Source organism: Notothenia rossii (assembly GCF_949606895.1).
Source record: "Notothenia rossii genome assembly, chromosome: 7".
Classification (NCBI taxonomy): domain Eukaryota; kingdom Metazoa; phylum Chordata; class Actinopteri; order Perciformes; family Nototheniidae; genus Notothenia; species Notothenia rossii.
In genome coordinates, this window is record NC_136905.1 from 10,557,610 (window position 1) to 10,579,350 (window position 21,741).

General features: G+C 40.2%; 2 protein-coding genes across 2 annotated transcripts; one reads left to right on the plus strand and one right to left on the minus strand.

Moving 5' to 3' along the window:
- Nucleotides 1-2,070: 2,070 nt before the first annotated feature.
- On the plus strand, nt 2,071-9,510 carry themis2 (thymocyte selection associated family member 2). Its single transcript, XM_079693645.1, has 6 exons — nt 2,071-2,209; nt 2,540-2,680; nt 2,767-3,192; nt 5,099-6,303; nt 7,238-7,346; nt 7,746-9,510. The coding sequence occupies exons 1-6, from the start codon at nt 2,107-2,109 to the stop codon at nt 7,856-7,858; spliced, it is 2,097 nt and encodes a 698-aa protein (XP_079549771.1). The 5' UTR covers nt 2,071-2,106; the 3' UTR covers nt 7,859-9,510.
- Nucleotides 9,511-9,636: 126 nt separating this feature from the next.
- rpa2 (replication protein A2) lies at nt 9,637-21,604 on the minus strand. The gene is made up of 9 exons (XM_079693646.1): nt 21,446-21,604; nt 21,154-21,251; nt 19,128-19,229; nt 16,976-17,089; nt 16,242-16,316; nt 15,932-16,048; nt 14,138-14,260; nt 13,099-13,193; nt 9,637-10,141 (listed from the first exon to the last, which is right to left on the minus strand). The coding sequence occupies exons 1-9, from the start codon at nt 21,456-21,458 to the stop codon at nt 10,054-10,056; spliced, it is 825 nt and encodes a 274-aa protein (XP_079549772.1). The 5' UTR covers nt 21,459-21,604; the 3' UTR covers nt 9,637-10,053.
- Between the last annotated feature and the right edge of the window lie 137 nt (nt 21,605-21,741).

Sequence of the window (21,741 nt, forward strand, 5' to 3'; positions counted from 1 at the left end):
TTCCGGAGTCATTTCTTATGATTACATTTTTCCACAGGCCAACAACAGCTTCAAAAAAACAATTTCCCTCAAAGAAAAAAACAAACATGCCCTGTTGTCTCAAGAAACAAAGTGCAGAAGGAAACATCCATTGAAACTCAGTTTGCAGCTCTGTGATGCCAGATACTTGGCATCTCATCTTGGGTGCAAGTTCATCAATGTTTGGGCTCAGATTCTGAGCTGAGGAAATCCTCAGGATGGAGTGAAGGTGTGCGTGCAATATACCGGCGGGCCAGATCTAATAGTAATTGGAAATTATCCTGCGGCCCGAAATTAAATTTACCAAGGGCCTGATTTGGCCCCCGGGCCTTGAGTTTGACACATGTGCTCTAACTAGTTACATCAAAATAAAAACATCAAATATTTTAAATGAAACTTTTATGTCCACGATTTAAACTGAAATTTAGCAAAGTTATCGTGATCATACTCTCCCTGTGTTAATATCAAATGAGGGACAATACAGTAAACAAGACTTTACTTGTAATAAACCTAACTAGGCCTATGTATACTGGAGAAGGTTCTCATATTGTAGACTTCTGACCCAAAATAGGCAGAGGTGGAAGAAGTACTCAAATTGTACTTAATTAGAAATACCAAAGAATAGGAATACTCAAGTAAAAGTACTGCAATCAATTTCTTACTGAAGTAAAAGTATAAAAGTATTGGCATCAAAATATACATATAAGTACCAAAAGTTCTGCTCATTGAGCAGATTGGCCCATTTCAAAATATGCTATATTTTTTGATTATAATTATTGATGCAATAATGTGTTATCACGGTGCAGCTAATTTAAATTCCTTTGTGCAGTGCAAGGTAACAGGTGAATGTGTCTCCAGGTGTAACTAAAGTCTTATTTAAGTGCTGATTTTTAATTTCCTAATATTCATTCAAATCTGGAAAGTAACTAAAGGTATAAAAGAAAATGTAGTGGAGTAAAAGTACATGATTTACCTCTGAATTGTAGTGAGGTAGAAGTACAAAGTCCCTCAAATCACTGAAAATAGGTATGTTGCAGAAAGAGAACAAATATAAACTAATTTGAGTTGTTATGGAGAGCTGGTGGTTTGATAAACCTGAAAAACACAAGTTTGTCTGATGTCATATTTTGTTGCAGGGTGCTTTGCATCTTAATTCTCGACTGTGCTTTCTGAAAAACACAGACATCCATTTCAGTACATGCGTGGTTTTGTAAAGATAGCGTTTGGGGCAGGGGGAGGGGTTGCTAAAGGGATTCAACAAGGGTTTCATTAGGAAAGTGTTGTGGGTTTTGTCCGATACTGTGGGGTTATTTTGTCGTGCCATAGAGGTGGGAGGGGATCAGCACAAGGAAGTGAGGGTGCTGTCTCTTTTTCAAGTGAACAGAGGGTACGTTCCTTGCATGGAGGCTGTGTCATAGGGTACTTTCTAGGACTAAAAGTAGCTCCTTAACAGCTCGAGGAAACCCTCTTCTGGTTGTCTGGGTTAAACACGTAGCCTCTGTCCTTTCTGTCAAGTATAAACTATTATTTGTGTGGTTTTGTGTTTTGCAATAGATTGGGGAACAAATTATATTCGGCCCTGTGAAATCCTTCCACACAGTCTTTACAAGATACAACACGTTGTGGTTTCAACAAGACAACGTTTGCACCTGTTCGACATGCAACAACAGGATGATGTGTCTTGGAATTGTTAGTCCTTGAAACTAAATTGATTATACTTGTTATATATGTACATTTTATTGTACCAGGAATTGTAGCCTATGTATGTATTGTATGTATCAACACACAAACACGTGTGTAAGGTTTGACCCCTTTCCTTTAAATAGTCTGGATTAGAATATCAGCTTCTGTGTTCTTTATGTGAAAAAAAATCAATTTATAATTTAGAAATATTAATTAGACATCAACAGTACTACAAAGCATTACTCATAGAATCGGTCCTCCGCCTGTACATGCACCGTGCAAAGATATCCTGTTACTTCCTCATTCAATTTTGTGGTTTTGACTGAGAGGCAACAACCTTTTATGCTTGGGTTGTAACTCTCTGTCAGCCTTCACTTCTGATCGCAGCTCACTGAAGCAGCAGTGATGGCAGGCACGACTACGCTGTCACTCCAACAGTTCATTGCTTCATTGGACAAATCTTGTCTACCAAAGATTTTACAAGTTTGCTCTGGAGTGTATTTCCAAGGTAGGCATTTGATTGTTTTATTCATTGTGAACGGATAATGTGAGTGTAGATGAGGTGAGGACACAGCTGAGAGGGTTAGAGATTATCTGAAGAGATAAAATGGCTACACATGGTAAACTGTCTGGATTGTTGTATTGTCTGTTTATATCTATACTTTTCAATCTATATTGTATTTATGTTTCCTTCTTTGCCAAACCCCAAGTCAGACCTTTTTGTGGAAAGACACAGAGCATTATCTTTTTGTTGGTTATTCGTGCTTAAAATATCTGCTCACTGTTAAATGATGATCTTGGTATTTAGCTTTGCTCTATTTCCCGTTCTCCGTTTCAGGGTCTATATATGAACTTTCTGGGAGTGAAGTCTGCTTTTCTACTGGGGATCTAATAAAGGTCATTGACATTGAGCTCCTATCGGTTTCCTGCGAAGACATCGGCAAAGATGAGACGTTTGAGCTTCCTATCAACCACACAGGTCGGTCTGAGCTACAGATAAGATTCTGGTGAGAAAAGCTCATTTTGTGTCTCAGCTGAACACCGACACTTGTTTCTCTTTCTCAGGTTTGTTCAAGGTGGTTCCAGAGGAGATGCCGTACACTTCAGTGGAGGAGATGGTGAGCCTGAGACCCCTGGACCTGGAGTCCTGTCTTCCCTTCACTTTCACCAACCGCTCAAAGATAACTGTTGGAAACTTCACACTGGGGGCAGGCCGAGCTTTGACAGTGCTCTCCATCGAGCGGCGTGAGGGTGAGGTGGATCATGTGCGCTGCCATGTTAAAGGACAACAGGAAACCTCCGCAGAAGTGTGTATCCCACTTTCTGCCCAAGGGGAGTTCAAAGAGTGTGAAAGTGAGGAGCGCTTCACTCTGAGAGAGATCATGTCCTCGCCATGCCTGTGCAGTCGAAAGTTTCGCTTCATCAACACAACCAAGTGTGATCGGCCCCTGGTCCTCTGTCCAATATACCAGGTCCACGCCATCATGAGCAGTAAGAATACCCTAATATTTTATTTAAAAAGTGATCTGCGTCTGGGCTATATCATGGTTATTATTTTCACTTTGTTTATCTGTTGATTGAAATTGAATCAAATGAATGTAAATGACTCAATTACTGCACTCTATTATGATTAATAATCACAGGTTTAAATTGTTTCTATTTAATGCCTTACACATCTGAGAGGTAATTTTTTACTTTCACCATCGCATTTAGCAGTTGTATAGCTATATATTTGAAAAAAATAAAAGGTTGATCTCATTATAGGGGCCCTATTATCAAATCAAATCAAATCAAGTTTTATTTATATAACACATCTTTAAGCGATTTTTGGTCGAGCCAAAGTGCTGCACATATAATAAAAATACCCGACAGTAAAGACACTTTACAGCAAATACAACAGCACAGTTTGTGCAGAATATCAGTAGGAGAAAACGACCCCCTCTGTCCTTATATCATTATATAATATGCTCATTTCAGGATCATATATGTTGTGCCTCTACTGAGACTTGTTTATATGCTCGAATGTTCAAAAAGTGCTTTCTTTTTTCATACCGCCTCTTTTCACCCTGAAAGGAGAGCTCAGTCTGCTCTGATTGGTTAACTTGCCGGCTCTTATGTGATTGCTCAGCCTCTTATGGCGCGTTTCCACTGCAGCGCGGAGCTCGCTTTAAGCGTGCCGAGGCGTGCGGGGCCCGTTTTTGGTTGCGTTTCCACTTGGCCTAGTACCGGCTAGCGGGTCCTAATTCAAAGTTTTTCTGACCCCATAAAATCGTGGTTCTAGGGCCAGGAACACCCAGGCTGAGTCGGGCTGAGTATGCTAAACTAGAGAGAGAATCGCTGTCAAGGGGGCTACAACTACAACAAGATTAACATATTTGACCGTGATTTAATTGTAATACACGTTTCAAAATAATGCCGAAGTAACAACTTACTGATACCGGTTAGTAAAAACCATGAATTAATGCTTTGACAAGTCTGCAGACAGACGGCAGGCGAAAAACCTTTTTAAAATGCGTGTTTTCTAAATGGAGATTGGCTAACGTTCTAAATGCTCCGGCCGTCCACACTCACAACAACGGCCTATACAGACATAAATAAACCAGCGACTGTATTCACCATGACACAGACAGTCTGTGGTTTGTACTTGTTTAACTTTTGTCTAGTTTCTGAACAGATATGAAGAGCTGTGAGCTCTGAGTGCTAACAGCTAACGGATGTGTTGTTTTTCTGGGGCTCTCATTGGAGATGACGTCACGGCTCCGCCTACACTGCGTTACTATAGATACTACCCCAGTTCCTAAACTGTAATGGAATTGCGCCATAAAGTGAGCCATTCCTGTGAAGTGAACGAGGCCTAGCCATACCGAGCGAGGCCTAGCCATACCGAGCGAGGCCGAGCGAGGCCGTGTAGTGGAAATGCGCCATTAGAGATGTCATGAGGAAGCGAAACTCTCTTTGGAAGGAAAATTTGGGATTTTAGCCTTTGCCGACTATTAACATGCACGAAACCTATAACACACTAGAGGAAAGGGAAAGCTCAAAAAGAATAATAGGGCCCCTTCTAATATGGTGCATTGTTTTAGATGAAATTACCTGGCACTACATAGATAGAGTATTACAAATGTGAGCCACCTTGGCCAGGGTCAAAGTGTTCAAAAATATAATACACTCAATAATAATATACACTCATCTTGACAGATTGTGATCTGCATAATGAGAACTTGTGAGTGGGACTTTCCGAACATGATGTTGAAGACCATATTAGGTTTATTTACCTAATGAATGTCGTATTTTTTAAACAGTACTGCTAAATGTACACGCACTACCATTACTTAGAGGAACAGTTTTTTCATTTTTTTTCCATCACTGATAAAGCACAATTGTTTCTCTTTTACAGTGAGGAAGAACGTGTTGAAGTTTCCCTCCAGCTTAGAGGTGGATGTGGTCGATGCCACTGAGCTGTGCGAGGACGTGAACTTTGTGACGCCGCTCAGTCTGACAGAGGTCTTTTCCCAGCCCGAAGAATCCTTCCCTGCTGTAGTGGAGATACTGGAAGTCCCTGAGACGCGCTCTCTGTTCAAGTGCAGCTGGCTGTCAGAAATGAAATTGGGCAGTAAACTGATTTTCCACAAGAAAAGCTCCACAGCCATGGTTCTGTTATCCAGCCTGAAGAGCAGAAAGTCTCAGCAGTTCTTCCTGGTGTCTCAGCAATACGGTGGACGATTCCGCAGGCGGCCAAGAGAGTTTAATTCAGTGTACGAGATGCATGTTGCTTCATCCCAGGCACCAGCTCTGAAAGTGGGTGTCACGAGGAGCTGTGAGGAGGTGGAGGAGGAGGGCCTGCCTGCACTCAGTGTGGGGGAACAGCTGGAGGTTGTTCGCTGTGAGACCGTGGAGCTGCCTTGTGGAAGCAACAAGGAACAGACGCAGTTTGTCGAGGCTCTGCTGTGTCGGCGTCTCCAGGACCCAGACGATGACGATGATGATGATGATGAAGATGAAGACGAGGTGAAGCAGGAGAATGGCAGAGAGGAGATTTTTCTGCCTCTGTATATGCAGGGTCACTTTGTGGAAGTACTCAGTGATAGCAAAAAGTACAAACTCAAGGACTTGGGTAAGAAGTTTAGTTTGCCCCTGAATGTTAAAGTGGTGAGCCGGGACACTGAACTCGAAGCCGATCCACTCGCTGGGTTTGCGTCTCTCAGAATAGAGGCGGCCATGTTGGAGCCCACCATCCAGGCAAGCTTTGCACACAGGCCAGAACACTGTTTTGAAATCCCAACGGAGTGGCTCTCTATGTCTGTCCATTTTACCAAGGACCCCCTTCCATGGCCCAGCAGCGAACCCCCTAAATGCCATTTGGACAGAGTCACTGAGGTGACAGACATGTTCTTTTATGAATTTCGCAAACAGGGGAACTTCGACGCAGCTCCTCCACCCCGACCCCCTAAGCGAAATATGTCATCTTCAAAGTCTCTCAAAACCCCATCAAAACCCTTAAAAAAGTCAATCAAAAAGTCATCCAACAAGAGCGTCCCGAGCACAGAGTTAGCCACTTTGACTTTGGATGGCAAGCGAAGGCCCCCAGCCCCCCAGCCTCCAGTAAGTATGGATTTTAGTTATTTATTTGTGCATTTCAAATGTAAGAGTGGAACAATTATTGAGTAAATGCACAGGAGGGATGAAAAGAAACCCGAGGGCTTGTAAAAGGAACCCACCAACACTGATATTAAATAGAAATAAAATAAAATAACTTTATACAATAGAAAATCAACAGTGAGATAAAAGTTGATCTGAGACATAGTTACCATGAACCTATTTCAGGGAATATGGAAGTGAATTGTGAAGAAATTGAAATACAGAAGTACCCATTTAAAGAAAGAGCTGGAGAAAATGAGCTTTTTCATATTATTTTGTGATAAAAACATTGAATGGGTACTAGTTTTATATGTCCATATTTTAAGCAATTGTGTGTTAAAGAAACAAAATCATATTTAAGTACAGAAATATTACTCATTAGGCAGATGATAAATGGTCAATGTCAGCGTATATTATTTTACAGTATACCATATTTAGTTTACTTTAATTCACAAGGTATGTAAAGATATAATATAGAGTTATTGGACACAGAAAGGTTTGTATAGATAACATGTTTTAATTGCCAAACAATACCAATATTTCAACAACTTTTTGGACACATACAAATGTTTTCTGGTAAAGTAGATCTTAAATGATTTACCCTTAAATCTTTACATGGGGGAAACTTTTCATGCAGGAAACAGGATCTATTCGAAGTCCACTGTGGTTCGGCTCTTTTAAAAATGTTTCTTGTCATGTGTCTCGTCTAAATTCGATGAAACCCACCACAATGTGACTTTTGACTTAGAGAACTATTTTTCTCTCGAAGTGAGCTTCTCAGTGAACTGGTCAGAAACAACATCTGAGTATTCAAATACAATGCTTCCACTTTTCGCCGTGGTGAAGAAGTGGTGTGTTTAATCAAGCTGAATGTGTCTAACTTCCTCTTTTTGTACAGGGTCTTTTGACAGGTCAGCCTCCACCATTAATACCCCGAAAGCACTCCGTGACTACAGGCAATGCTCGGCCGAACACCTATGTGCAAAGGGAGGACCCCAACAAAAAAGGTGGAGAACCGGATGTAGAAGTTAAAAAATAAATTGTTTCTCATTAAAAAAAAGACCACTATTGTTTGTAACTCAAGCAGGAGAAAAAAATGTTGGGTGTTTTTTCAGATGCAAATGAAAACATAGTGGTTCTCTAATCTAGATGCATTTATGGCACAAGGCCAGTGCATGTGCCATTGACACAACATCCTTAATATCAGATACACTACAGTACCCGTGTGAAAAAGGAAGTAGAAAAATGTGAAACTTTGAAATAGAGCTTGATGACTGAGAGGATTAGCCTCATCATATCAACTCATTACTTGTTTGTGTTTATTGGATTTGCTGACAGGAGGAACAATATTTCAAATAAACAACATTACTGAATACAAAATAAACTGTACTTCTCTTCTCCCACAGTGCATCTGCCTGAAATAGCTCCAGACGTGGACAGCGACCATGACTATGAAACTGTGGATGAGACTTTCGCCACGATCCTGAAGGACGCGCAAGAGAGTGTCAAGTTTTACTGAAATGATGTCCTGCCGCGACAGAAACAAATAGGCGGTGGGAACTGAAATGAAAATGGCATATTGCATATAGTGTTTTTAAGCTCTTCCATCTTGATTTATTTTAGAGAACAAAGGGTTTAAATAAGGTTAGATATTTCAGTTGAAGAGGCCCTATCGTGCTTTTTGGGGTTTTCCCTTTCCTATAGTGTGTTAAGATAAGATGGTACTTTATTGATTCCCAATTTGGGACATTTTTTGTTAAATGGGTTTTTGTGCATTTAACTGAAACGCCTCAATTGGACTCCTTTGTCATAGCGACATCACTCGTTCTTCTATAAGAGCTCCAACACACTGTACATGATAGGCTAAGGGGCGGGACATCTCTAAGCGGTTGACCAATCACAACCAGCCCAACATACTGGGCTCTGGTTTCAGACAGAGGGTGAAAAGAGGCAGCATGAGAACAATTAAGAGCTTTTGGATCATTAAAGCAGGGACACATGTCACAGTAGAGACATTAAATACAAATATGGAACTGAAAATAAGAATGATATGTCCTCTTTAAATATTAAATTAATCAAACATAAGCTCCTACCGGTACTGCTTTGATCATTTACAGGATTTCTAACACCCCACAGGGCTTTTGGTGGCTTGTGTCCCGACTTGTTTTAATCAGACGTTTAGAGTGCAAACAAAGCGAACAATAAGAACATGGGAAGTCATTCAGTTTGTGGACAGTTTGATTAGCTAATGTTTGCCCACACATCGTCTCTCTGTGTATCAAAACATACCAACCTTGCTTCCAATGTGGTTCAGCGAAACACTTTCAGTCTCCAACCATTTGTTTCTGCGCTCTAACCACTTTATTCACCTCATGATTGAAAGTGGCTTCAGCTGTGTTGCAAACTTTGATCATAAACATACTACCCGTGTTATATTTATTGTACCATTTGTTGGACTATGTTTCAGTATATTTGTGCTTTTTAATCAAGCTGGTGAGAATATTGTGTACTATATAAGAGTTTCAGGAACTGTAGCTTGTCATTTTGTGTATAATAACGTTATTCTGAATATACCATCCTGAAGAGACAGTAATACTTTCCAGTATAACAAGACAACCCTTTTAAAACACCAGTGTTGAATGTTGTGGCAAAAAACGCATATTTACGAGTTTCGCGATGGGAACTTTCAACAGTATACGTGCAAACTTAAGTGTTAACAAAAGCTGGGTGAGTCTTAACCACATTGACCACAAAATAGCAGTGGCTCCCCTAGAAGTCACAGCCAACAAATGGGTGACAAACATTCTAACACTTTTTTTGGTACCTACGAAATGAAAAAAATTATGCAGAAGTTAATTGTATTTCCCCCATTTCATTTAGGTTTATATTTTTTCTTGCATTTGTCTGTATTGTTATTTTGTACGAAAGATGTTTGTCAACAACATTGAGGCTTCTTAATCACTCGTTTGAATTGTTAAAAACTGTTTACTTTCTTTAGATATTTATTGTCAGACATTTTTGCTTTACATGTCTGCATCCTGCCCACAACTGTACTGAACAACAGGTGGACTTATTCAAGTAGAGACATCTGAAGTGGGAAGATAACAAAATGTATCGTTTTGTGGCGTGACAACTTAATACTCATGTAAATAAAGTGCTCCTGTATTTGAACACGTTTCTACAAATTGCTTGTTGTTATTGGGACTTGTGTGTTCATGGCTCATTGTCTTAAATTCAGATTTAAAACGTCTTGAATAATCTCTAAACAGACATGAAGTAAGAAGAATATCACAAGTGTTAATTATACAATATTTTATTATGGCAAAAGTGAGTTAAACAGACAAAAAAAACAAAGTACTTGCTTTCAAAATCTTTTAAAATGACAAAATGCTTTACAAAAAAAATGGTGTGAAATACAGAGAAACAGCATTTGCTACCAACAACAACAACTTCCTCAAAAAGCAACACCTCTGGGACTGGCAAAATACAGAAGCAACCTTAAGGATACAGGATGTGTCGACCAACAGCCTCACCAACATAAACCATGTGTTCTTCAACTAACACCGACCACAGTGCCGTGACTCACCCGTATCATGGGAAGTCACTCAGTTTTAGAATTGGCACGGACAGAGAGGTTGTGTTTTAGGGGAAAGCTTTGAGTTATTATTAAACAGATACTGAAGGACATATTACATTCAACTCAAACAACTGGATCTAATCATCGCTGTCTGTCGATTTGTAGTGATCTTCGTCGATGGTGGAGAAGATGTGACCTTCGTTGCTTAGGAATTCCACTGCTTGCCTGTTAGAGAACGAAGAAATACAAAATGTTTTAGGGTCTTTTCATATGAATTTCAAGCAACACAAATAACATGATGCATATTTACAACGGCAGCTGCAACCATAAGTACATCAAGAGAAAATAGATTGGCTATTTTTATAACATTTTGTCTTTTCTAGCAAAATATGCAAAACATTTTTCTTGGTTCAAAGCTCTCAACCGTGAGAATTATACATGATGAAGTAGGAAGTGTTTCAAAAGAGATTAAAAGAGTATAGATTAGAAAGAAGACTTTAAAGCACATGTGTCAAACTCAAGGCCCGTGGGCCAAATCAGGCCCTTGGTAGATTTAATTTCGGCCTGCAGGATAATTTCTAATTGCTGTTAGATCTGGCCCGCCGATATATTGCACCTTCACTCCATCCTGAGGATTTCCTCCGCTCAGAGCCTGAGCCCAAACATTGATGAACTTGCACCCGAGATGAGATGCCATCCATCTAAGAAACCGGATGGCCCGGACAACGTAGAACCTTTCTTTTTAAAGATAGCTGCAGATTTTTTTTGCTTTTCCTCTCACTACTCTTTTTAACCTCTCCCTCAACACAAATGCAATTCCAAAAGTAGTGCAGCTCTATTTATTGACCTGTCCAAAGCGTTTGACAACTTCGATCATCGCATCTTAAAGCAGAGGCTACTCAGTATTGGCATATCCAGCCATGCAGTGGGGTGGTTTGTGAACTACCTCTCTGAAAGGTCCCAATGTGTTCACTTTGATGGGCTGCCTTCTGAGTGGTTAAACATTACTAATGGTGTTCCTCAAGGTTCTGTTTTAGGTCCACTTTTATTCTCAATCTATATCAATAGTTTAGGTGAAAATGTGAATGAAGCTACTTTACATTTTTATACGGATGATACCGTGATGTACTGTGCAGGTCCCTCCATTAAGGAGGCTGCTGTTAAATTACAGGCTGTTTTTAACATTATTCAGACTCAGCTCTCTGAGCTTAAGCTTCTTTTAAAATGTTGATAAAACCAAGGTAATGCTATTTTCAAAAGCTAAAAAGACACCAGAGCCTGTTTTAGATATTGTTACTATGCAAGGACAAGTACTTGAAGTGGTTACCTGTTATAAATACCTTGGTATCTGGCTTGATGATTGTCTTACTTTTAAACTTCATGTCAATAACCTGCTTAAAAAGCTGAGGGTTAGACTAGGTTTCTTTTTAAGAAACAAGTCCTGTTTCTCGCTTGAGGCCAGGCAAAGGCTCTGTGACCTTTTTACCTGTGCTGGACTATGGTGATCTGGTCTATATGAATGCACCTGCCTATTGCCTGAACAAGTTAGATGCCGCCTATCACAGCGCACTGAGATTTGTCACAAATTGTAAAGCACTTACTCATCACTGTACCCTGTATGCCAAGGCAGGTTGGCCATCACTTACTGTAAAGAGGCTCAGTCATTGGTACACGTTTATTTATAAAGCCATGTTTGGTAAACTCCCGTATTATATCTGCTCTCTGATAACACAGAGAGTTGCAAGCAGCTATTGTCTGAGATCTCATGATGTAGTCTTGTTAGATGTGCCAAGAGCAAGGACTGTCTTAGGTAAGACAGCTTTTATGGGCACAGCTCCACTTGCTCGGAACAATCTTCAGCAAGAATTGAAACTGAGCAATCTCATTCCTCTGCATGTTTTTAAAGCTAGGCTAAATGAAATGCTCGTTGATACTATGGGCAGTCACTTGTAAATGTCTATAACTATGTAAATGTATCCTGTAAATATAATGTATGATGTCCTTTATTGTTTTATGTTTTATGTGGAACCTATATGCTGCAGGTCTCCCTTGAAAAAGAGATCTATGATCTCAATGGGACCAATCTCGTTAAATAAAGGTTTGAAATGAAAATGAAATGAAAGATGCCAAGTATCTGGCTTATTGTGCATCACAGAGCTGCAAACTGAGTTTCAACGGATGTTTCCTTCTGCACTTTCTTTCTTGCGACAGCAGGGCATGTTTGGTTTGTTCTTTGAGGGAAATTGTTTTGTTGAAGCTGTTGTTGGCCTGTGGAAAAATGTAATCATAAGAAATGACTCTGAAAAGCTGCAGATAGAGCCATAAGAAATGAATGCAACTGATTATTTAATGTTTAATGTTGTTTTTATAGGCAATAATTTAAGCTTTGTTAGTTCCAGGTTCAATATGTGCAATAAGTTCATTTCAATAAGTTCTGCAATAAACATTGAACCAGTCCGGCCCTCGACTAGTACCCATTTCTTTATTTTTGGCCCACTGTGTATTCGAGTTGGAAACCCCTGCTTTAAATAGTATAACTCTCGTCATATAAAATTAATACAAATACAAATAACGAAGTATAAAATAGACATATTTGGGATACCATTAAGGTAAATAAGAAAAAGAAAAGAAATGAAAGCCTATCAAATAAAAAGTGACTGGTTGCCTGGAAGTTTATCAGATTATATTTAAGCCACTTTGACTCCTTAACATAAACAAATAACAGCTACCAGGTTCCTGAATGCTCGGCTGATCCAGGGCCTGTTCATGCTGAGAACAAATAGTTAGTAGCATCATTCAAATAGGCAGCTTCCCTTTCTTGTGACAGATTTATTCTTACCCAATAAAGCCACCCACTGGTGCAGGAGAGCACCCTTACAATGTGGATAAGCTTCTGTGAAATCCTGACTATGCATTATATGCTAAAGAACAACAATAGCTTTAATATTTGTATTATATATAATTATGAAATCGTTTAGGATTCTTCGCCCCGTTTGTCTCTTCTTAAAAAGGAAAGCTATGAAAACAAAGTGCAAACAATGAGATCATTGTCAATGAGTCATCGTCTAAAAGTCCCCGATAGCATCACTGATCGGACACCCGGATATTAATATGGGTGCAACGCAGTAAATAGACTTCACTTTTTGTTCACAAGATATAAAAAAAAGGGGAACTTGACTTACTTTATGACGAGGAGACTGGTTCCTCCCAGTCTCTGCTTCAGGTCCTGGATGCTGATGCCCTGCGGCTCGGGGCAGCCTCTTATCAAACTCAGCACCTTGTGAGACGAGCAATGACAAATGAAAACCCGCACGCAGCGTCACAGAGGAAACACAGAAGTATCCTTCAGCTCCAGAAACTGAAACCAAATACTCTTTTTTCCCCTCAGTAAACCATGTTCGTGCATTTCAGATATAATAAGGAGGGGCAAGACGTAACAAATTACACATCTTCTTAATGTCCTTCTCCACATTCACTCGTACGCTTGTCTGATAATAACTGCAGCTTTTCTGTCCAGAGATCATTGTTCAATGTGTTCGATTCAGAGGTTGAAACTGTATGGTTCTTTTGTGTGCCGTTCTTCTTAATTATTCACATCTATTTTAACTTTCATTGTCAGGTCAGCACACACCACCTGAGTATGGTGGCTGTGGCGCAGTGGACTAGTGCGTTGGTGTTGGGAACAGGTTCAAACCCCACTGCAGTCAGCATGTTGTTGTGTCCCTGAGACACTTCACCCCAAATTGCTCCTGTGGGGATTGTCCACAGTATTGAGTATGGAAGTCGCTTTGGATAAAAGCGTCTAACATGTAACATGTAATGTAATGAGTACTACCTAATACCATTGTATTCTCTCATTTGTTTTCCACCAGGCTGTCAGGAGGCTGAACTCCCTCCCCTCCCTCCCCCTGCCACTAACTTCCCACACACTCAATTCCAGCACCAGACACTTTTTACGCTGGACTATCTGACTGTTATTTTGTATATATTGATTGTTGTGCTTTTATTTAGGTCTTAATGTGTGCACATGTAAAAAAAAAAAATTGTCTTTGATTCTGTGTATATAGGTATAAACACACACACATATTTTTATATACATATGTTTTTATATTCGGGATTGTGGGAAACGGTATTTCGATCTCTCTGTCTGTACACACGAACTGAAAGATTGACAATAAAGTTGACTTTGTAATTCTAATTGACTACATCGTTAAGGCTCACCTGATTCTGGTTTGCGCTCAACCCGTTGTTAACCATGTCGGTGGCGCCAGCATAGCCTACTCCCTTGCTTCCTGTGTCCTGTCGTGAGGTGGGCATGACCTTAGCGCCCCCTCCAGCACTGAACTGAAAGAGAAACACAAATGAAGTGTGTCAGCATATTGCCTGGAACAGCACAAAAGAAAAACATCCCTAAAGATAATAGGAAGACAGATACTTAGAAACATGATGTGAACAAACGTGACTTCCTCATGTCCCTTCAGGGAAACACACAGTTTACTCTTCTCTGCTAGTAGAAGTATGCTACCCACGTAATTTACAGAATGGCAATCATTTTCAAACTGATGTGTTTCTGTATTGATTAAAATAAAGAATACCTTAACATATTTCTAAGCACTAAGAGCTAAACTGTCTTCCTAAAAAAGGGGGTTTTCAGCAAGCACCAACCTCCAGGGCGCCGGACATGTTTTGAAATGGCTCCAGGAGGGAGTTCATCTCCATAGTTATAATTCCTAATTTTACTTAAAAAATAAACATTTTAATAGCCTTGAATAATGACAGTTTGGGTTATTATATTCATGATAACTGTATCCGGGGTGAATTTATATTTAACTCATCAGTTAAAACTCGGGCTGTCAAGTTAACGCCATTTTTTTTTTGCGCCACTAATTATTTTAACGTGCAATTAACGCATGTGTATTTGTCCTCGGCCCGCCCCGTAGTTTCAGAGCCCAAAGGCTTGATGTTGTTGTTGTTAGTTGGATGGTGGCGGATTCTAGCGAGATATATGGATACAAAAAAGGTGTTTTAAACAGCAAGCCAAGCACACAGCTGATGCTGACAGCCCCGCTCCTGCCGCTCGCTTGCGGCAGACCACCATTGAAAGTTTTCCGGGGAAACACCTGGATACGGCGTCTACGAGCAGCAAGCTTTCAACAGCGATAACTAAATGGGTGGCGGTGGCTACAGCTTGCAGGACAATTAACATTGTGGAGGACGAGGGACTGTGTGAGATCATTCGGATCTCATCCAACGTTTCGACTGCATATCACAGCGCATTATTTTGACCCTAGGTGGGAACTTCAGTCTCATGCTTTGACTGCTATGAAGACAGAGGAGCGGCATTTCACTGACAACTGTAAACAGGCTCGTCTGTTTGAGCAACTGGCTCAGTGCAGAGAAGTACACAGGGTTGGGAGAGAGAGAGAGAGAGAGAGAGAGAGAGAGAGAGAGAGAGAGAGAGAGAGAGAGAGAGAGAGAGAGAGAGAGAGATTGTTGTGTTGAGAATATTCAGGAGAATATTTGTCATAGTTCCAATGATAATAAACAAACATTTGCATAAAGCATATTTGTCCACTCACATGTTGATAAGAGTATTAAAAACTTGAAAAATATTCCTCTAAGGTAAATTTAGAACAGATAAAAAATGTGCGATTAATTTGGGATTAACTATGGACATAATGCGATTCAATATTTTAATCGACTGACAGCCCTAGTTCAAACGTATCTTAAGGCTAAAAGGGAAACATTACTAGAGTTGCCTCTTCAGAAACCGTATCAGATGCTACGTCTATACTTGATACAGTCTATGCTTGATACAGTCTATGCTTGATACAGTCTATGCTTGATACAGTCTATGCTTGATACAGTCTATGCTTGATACAGTCTATGCTTGATACAGTCTATGCTTGATACAGTCTATGCTTGATACAGTCTATGCTTGAAAATAGAAAATAGAAAATATATATGTTGATATTATATATGTGTAAAATGTACAACGTGCTTCAGATTGCTCACCTGGCTCTGAGGGTTGCCGAGCATCATGTGCGCTTGAACGACCTCCAGCATATGAGAGGTGATCTCATTCATGTCCTCCAGGGGCTTGACGCCAAAGGCCACGACAGATCTGTGATTCTGAGAGAGGAAACAAACGATTCACATTCTCGCTTAGCTGTAAAACAGACACATTTACAGAGGAACTACTACGCTATAAAACTAGAATAACATGAATAAAACAAACTGCTAATCTAAAAGCAAATGATCATAAAGTTAAAGTTCCTATTAGTTTCATGTTGCTGTGGAGAGGATGTGAGGATGGTAAACTCACCTGGAAGGAGCGCAGGTTCCCAGAGACTTTGACATACGTGCCTGGAGGCAGGACCGTGCTGTCCACACTGGGATCCTGTACAAACCAAACACATATTAAGGGACTTCCTTTGTGTAGTTCAACAAAAACCATCTGAATAAGTGAGAATACAACCATGTCTTTTTTTTTTAAAGGAGTATGTTGAGTTACTTCAGAGTTGTTGCAAAAGAAGAGGGATTACACCACAGCATCAATTATGTCGCAATATAATTGAGTTTTAGTCTTGATTTCACATTCTTAATGTATGTCGTTTTAAAGACTTTGTTATTGCTTAATTCGCTGTTGTAATTGGATTATTTTCAATGCGTAATGTACTGCACACATTACATTTATGCAAAGTCATGCACATTGGTGTTTGCGTGTATTTCACCAAAACTTGTTCAGGTTATTTATAGGGGATGAGAAGTGAAACTGAAAACTGACCATCATTTCTGTTCAGCTTTTAGTTTGAAACAGTTGAATAGCCCATTTCTTAAAAAATGTTCAAAGAACCACAGAAGAACAGGAATGCCCAACTTTGACTTATTGGTATTGGGTTTTTAGTAATCTCGTGTTTAGTACATTTTATTCGCCTTTCATGACACCCAAGGACACCGTACAATTTGTTAAATATTCTAAGAGGTAAAAGCAAGTGTTTACGGCTCTCTCGCAAGTGATTGAAGGTTGTGTGCAAAGATAAAAGCAGCGTCACTGACCTCTGTGTCGACCCACTGCTTCACATCCATGGGAGCGCCAGTCATGTCGTCCACCTTGTACTGGATGTTGGTCATGGATTTGTCCGTGCTCCTGATGATACCCACAATGGTAACCTAGGAGACAGAACAGGAAATGTTATCCAAAAGTGAGATCGACAAGTTTCATTGTTACATTATGATTATAGCGGTGAAGACAGAGAGGTGCTTCTGACCCACGGGACCTTATTTCGGAAAAGTTATGTATTGAAGTGAATGAAGAGAGAAAGATTATCTCTTGATTCCGTTTGAATTGCGCCATGAATTACACATATGATGTTTGACAATGTTAAAGGTCCCATGTCATGCTTTTCCGGTTATTACCCGTCCCCTTGTGTGTTATGTAGCTTTTTATGCATGTAAACGGTCTGCAAATTCACAAACCCTGTTGCGAGTAAAACTCTAACACAGAAAAGACCTGTCTATGCTGCCCCAGAATGCCTCGTTGGAGATTTCTCTTTTTCCATGATTTACTTCTTGGGTATAGTGACGTATTTCGGGTATAGTGACGTAACGGCTCCGGACCAATCTGCGGAGCTGTTACGTTACGTCCGCGGAGCCGTTACCTTTGGACCAATCCACACACACACACACACACACACACACACACACACACACACACACACACACACACACACACACACACACACACACACACACACACACACACACACACACACACACACACACACACACACACACACACACACACACACACACACACACACACACACACACACACACACACACACACACACACACACACACACACACACACACACACACACACACACACACACACACACACACACACACACACACACACACACGGACTGATGTGGGGTTGGCGAGACAGTGAGACACCGCGGAACTCAGCGTGGGCACACACACACTCCCAGCCAGGCTGCGGGTGTGTGTGTGTTTCGGTCTGTATCTCGCAGTCTCGCAGTCGGCAACTGGGCTCACAGGGAGGGGGGGGGGCAGGAGCTCCAACAAACCGTTTAGGACAGAGAGTGAATACACATACTATACAGAGATGCTGTATAAGAAACCAATGTGAGTTTGGAAAATTGAACAATGTAAATCTATTCTAGTAGACCTCAAGAATGGAATTATGATCAGTGTAAAATGGCCATGACATGGGACCTTTAAAAAATAATTTCCATGTAAAAAAAAAGTCAGTTTGTTGTAAAACTGTTGAAATATAAGACAATGAAAAATACGCTAAAGACTACAAATCCCAGAATCCCGGTTCCGCATGCTGGCTCTTACGGAACCGACTAACTCCCCTTGTGTGTATGCACAGCTCTCAACATGCCCAGACTTGGAGTGATTTTCACCTCTTTTAATACTTTCCGCCTCATTCTGAAAGAAAGAAGTGAAATGTTCCAACGTGACGGCCGTCTTGGTGTGTGGTGTGAGACGGGAGATGTAGTTCATTGAGCGGTTTCACACAAAAAAAGTTTTACGACAAATTTTTTTTTTACTTGCAAAATTATCTTTTATATTGACAAACATCATATGTGTAATTTGTGGCACAATTCAAACGGGATCGAAAGATAATCTCTCTCTCTCCATTGACTTCAATACATACTTTTTCTGAACTAAGGTCCCATGGAGCTCCCCCGGAAAGGGAGGGACTTCGCCTCTCTATTGGTTGTAGAGTTACCATCTCTTAAAGAAGTAAAAAATGCACCAAGAAAATGAATCTTTTTCCTTTCAATTTGCCGGTTTTACTATTTTACCTAACGGTTTATTCTCCTGGAACTGAAGTCATTTTCAGTGAAGTGAAAAGTACCGACCATTTGAACCACTATAATCTCACAAGTACAGAAGCTACTAACGATTGTTTCCAGTAATGATTGATCCATTGATTGTTGATCTTTATTAAAATGTCAGAAAATAGAAAAAAAAAGGCCAATTCCTTTTTTTCTCAGAACTCATCATTTTGAATTTGAATAGCTGGTTTATCCAACAGTCCAACCCCGAGATGTTCAATTTAATATGATATGGTTTAAGAGAACTAAGCCCTCACACATTAGAAGCTACACGCTGTAAACATGTGTCATTTTTTCCTTGAGGATTTACTGATACGATCAAAATGGTTACAGCTTACCTGGGTCACTTCCACATCGCCCACTTTGAAGGACTCTTCAGCCTGGGAGGCCGACATCAGCTGAGACACGTTGCAGGGGATTATCTGTGTGGCACGAGTTCTCTGCAAAACACACACAATCACAGAAGTAAGCTAATAGTGTAAATACAGTATTATAAATCCAATGATGCAAGAAGTACGAAATACAAGTCATTGTCAACACACTAATCAAACAGAAGGCCCACTTCAGGAAGGCAACATTTACTGTATGTTCTTGGATGATCAGGGCTCGACATTATAAATGGTCCGCTGGCCCGGAAGCACTATTTAGACACCCCGGGCCAGCATAACGTACTTTCCACTAGCCCGCTCGGGCCACAAAAAATATTGATTAAAAAAAAAAAAAAGGTACTGTGGTATTGGTATTTTGACAAGCAATTTTGTTAAATTGTAACGCTACAACATAGCGTTTTGTGAGTCGGTTGTCGTTGTTGGGTGAAAAGCAAACAGCTATTTACTGCGGAGCACAGCGCGAGCAGGCTCCCGTGAGCGCGCTCCTTCACTACAGACTATCGCAACACCTAACCATTCGCCAACATGTTTTTAATACCAGCAGTAACCGGCCAAGCGCCGGGCAAAAAACAATCTTCAAATAAAAGAAAGTCACCGGAGGAGTTAAAGGAGAGTGACAGGGAGCATGAGAAGAAGAGGGAGAGAACGTTTCAGCCAGCTTGATCGATGGAGTTGGCTTAGTGGTGCTGTGACGCATCTTAAAACCCTCTTATGATCAATCGATTAGATTTATGATTATAAAATTAGGGTAGACTTGTGGATATTAACCGGCTGAAAAAAACGTGCATTTATCAAACAGGTTTGTTTTCCACAGACCTTATTTCCAGCTATTTTCCAAAACCCTTTGGAGAAATCCCATTGCTTTTTTGTCGAGGGAACCAGCAGCTTACTTCCTGGTTTCAGGACGCGTCACTGCACCTCTCAATATGATGCCAATATAAACAAGGTCTCGTCGGCTCTGTACATCAATGCCGACCTATGCTGACAAGTAAGTGAAGAGTAGAAAATATAAAAGGTATTGGCTATAGGGAAATATCCCAGGAGTTTAGGATAATGAAGGTTCTAATCTAATCTATTACATATTTCTAACTCCAAATGACAGGAAGGCAGAAAGCGCATTATACTAATAATAATACTCATAATAGCAGAGATTTTTTAACAATGACCACAATATCATTATTTTAATAAACCAAATATGAACAATTGAGGAAATTTAGGAAGAACTGATGATTCAAATGTTGTAGTACAAGTAGTAATGTAGTTAGTGCATAAATTACTATTGCAGCAAATGTGTTAATTATTTTCATTTTTAGTCGATTTTTTTTGGGACGAATGCTCCGGGCCAGTTGTTACAATGATGGGGCCAGTGATAATACAACTCCACCGGCCCGGAGCGCCAGTGGCATTTTACCCTTAATGTCTACCCCTGAAAATACTTTTTTTTCTTTCTAACATTGCAGCTCGTTAAGGCAGGGCTCATTTGAATGACTTAATTTAGTGTTGGGTAGGTTAACTTACAGTGTAAAGCTGTATTGTTTTTAACGGCTGGTATTACGAATATAAATCCAAAAGTAACAAAAGCTTTACAATTAATGTAGTGAGAATAGTGGAGTATCAATCACAATATCTGCATCTAAATGATAGTGAAATTGAGGTATAGTAAGAATAACCTGGAAATTAGGTCAAGTTATTGTGTAAAAAAACTAATACTTGAAGTATATTATTAACCATTTGATTAATTTAACCAACTTAAAATATGAATGTACAACTTAAGGGGCAATGTATCATTGATTGGTTGATGTTAAGCACCATAGTTATTGCTTTATATCAGTTTTAACATGATTTGTTGTGTCGATGTGGTAGTGATACTTTTAAAGCGAAAAATAGACATTTCCGACGTTTTCTTTGTGTTGGTGGTAAGAAATAATACATTTAAGTTGCCGTTTAGAGAGCAATGTTGTGCTTTAGTACAAACCCCTTTCTTCTCTCCTCCCTGGGAAGCAGCAGGTGATGCAAAGCCTCCTGGAGACTGAGTGTAACCTCCAACTGTACTTGAGTCATTGTTGGACCCTCCTGGAAAACAAAACAAGGCAGAGATAAGGAGGTTATGGTTGTTTATTCCGTTGCAAAACAGTCGTTTTCACCATCAGAGCCACATCAACAAAGAGGCATGTTAGTAGTCAAGCTAACGTTAGCTGCAACCAGATAACGTCAACAAACCGAACTGAACACTTTACTCAAAGTAACAGGGAGGACATAAAGCTTACCTTGATTCCACATGATGGCAAAGTTTAATTAATTAAATTAAGTCAAATGTCAAAAATGTCAAACACTGTGGAACAGAGAAAACAGCCGCACGTCGTTCTGTAGACTTCCTTGAGCAGTCCCGCGCGCTAAACTAATATACTGCACATGCGCGTAGCAGAAGTCCCGCGAAACCTACACAAATCGGCCACAGGGATATTTCCCCCCCGGTTTTAGGCTCTCAGGCCGTTTGGATACGTACAATTGTTGAGTTTACGGAGGACCTTAACCTTGACAACGGCCCTTAACATACACAGCG

Excerpts from the sequence above, each read along its gene's own strand:
- themis2 (XM_079693645.1), top strand. The coding sequence starts at position 2,107 with ATGGCAGGCACGACTACGCTGTCACTCCAACAGTTCATTGCTTCATTG. Across the intron at positions 2,681-2,766 it reads GCTTCCTATCAACCACACAG|GTTTGTTCAAGGTGGTTCCA; the intron begins GTCGGTCTGAGC and ends TCTCTTTCTCAG. Across the intron at positions 6,304-7,237 it reads CCCCAGCCCCCCAGCCTCCA|GGTCTTTTGACAGGTCAGCC; the intron begins GTAAGTATGGAT and ends CTTTTTGTACAG.
- rpa2 (XM_079693646.1), bottom strand. Across the intron at positions 16,317-16,975 it reads AGCAGTGGGTCGACACAGAG|GATCCCAGTGTGGACAGCAC; the intron begins GTCAGTGACGCT and ends TGGTTTGTACAG. Across the intron at positions 16,049-16,241 it reads GGAACCTGCGCTCCTTCCAG|AATCACAGATCTGTCGTGGC; the intron begins GTGAGTTTACCA and ends TTCCTCTCTCAG.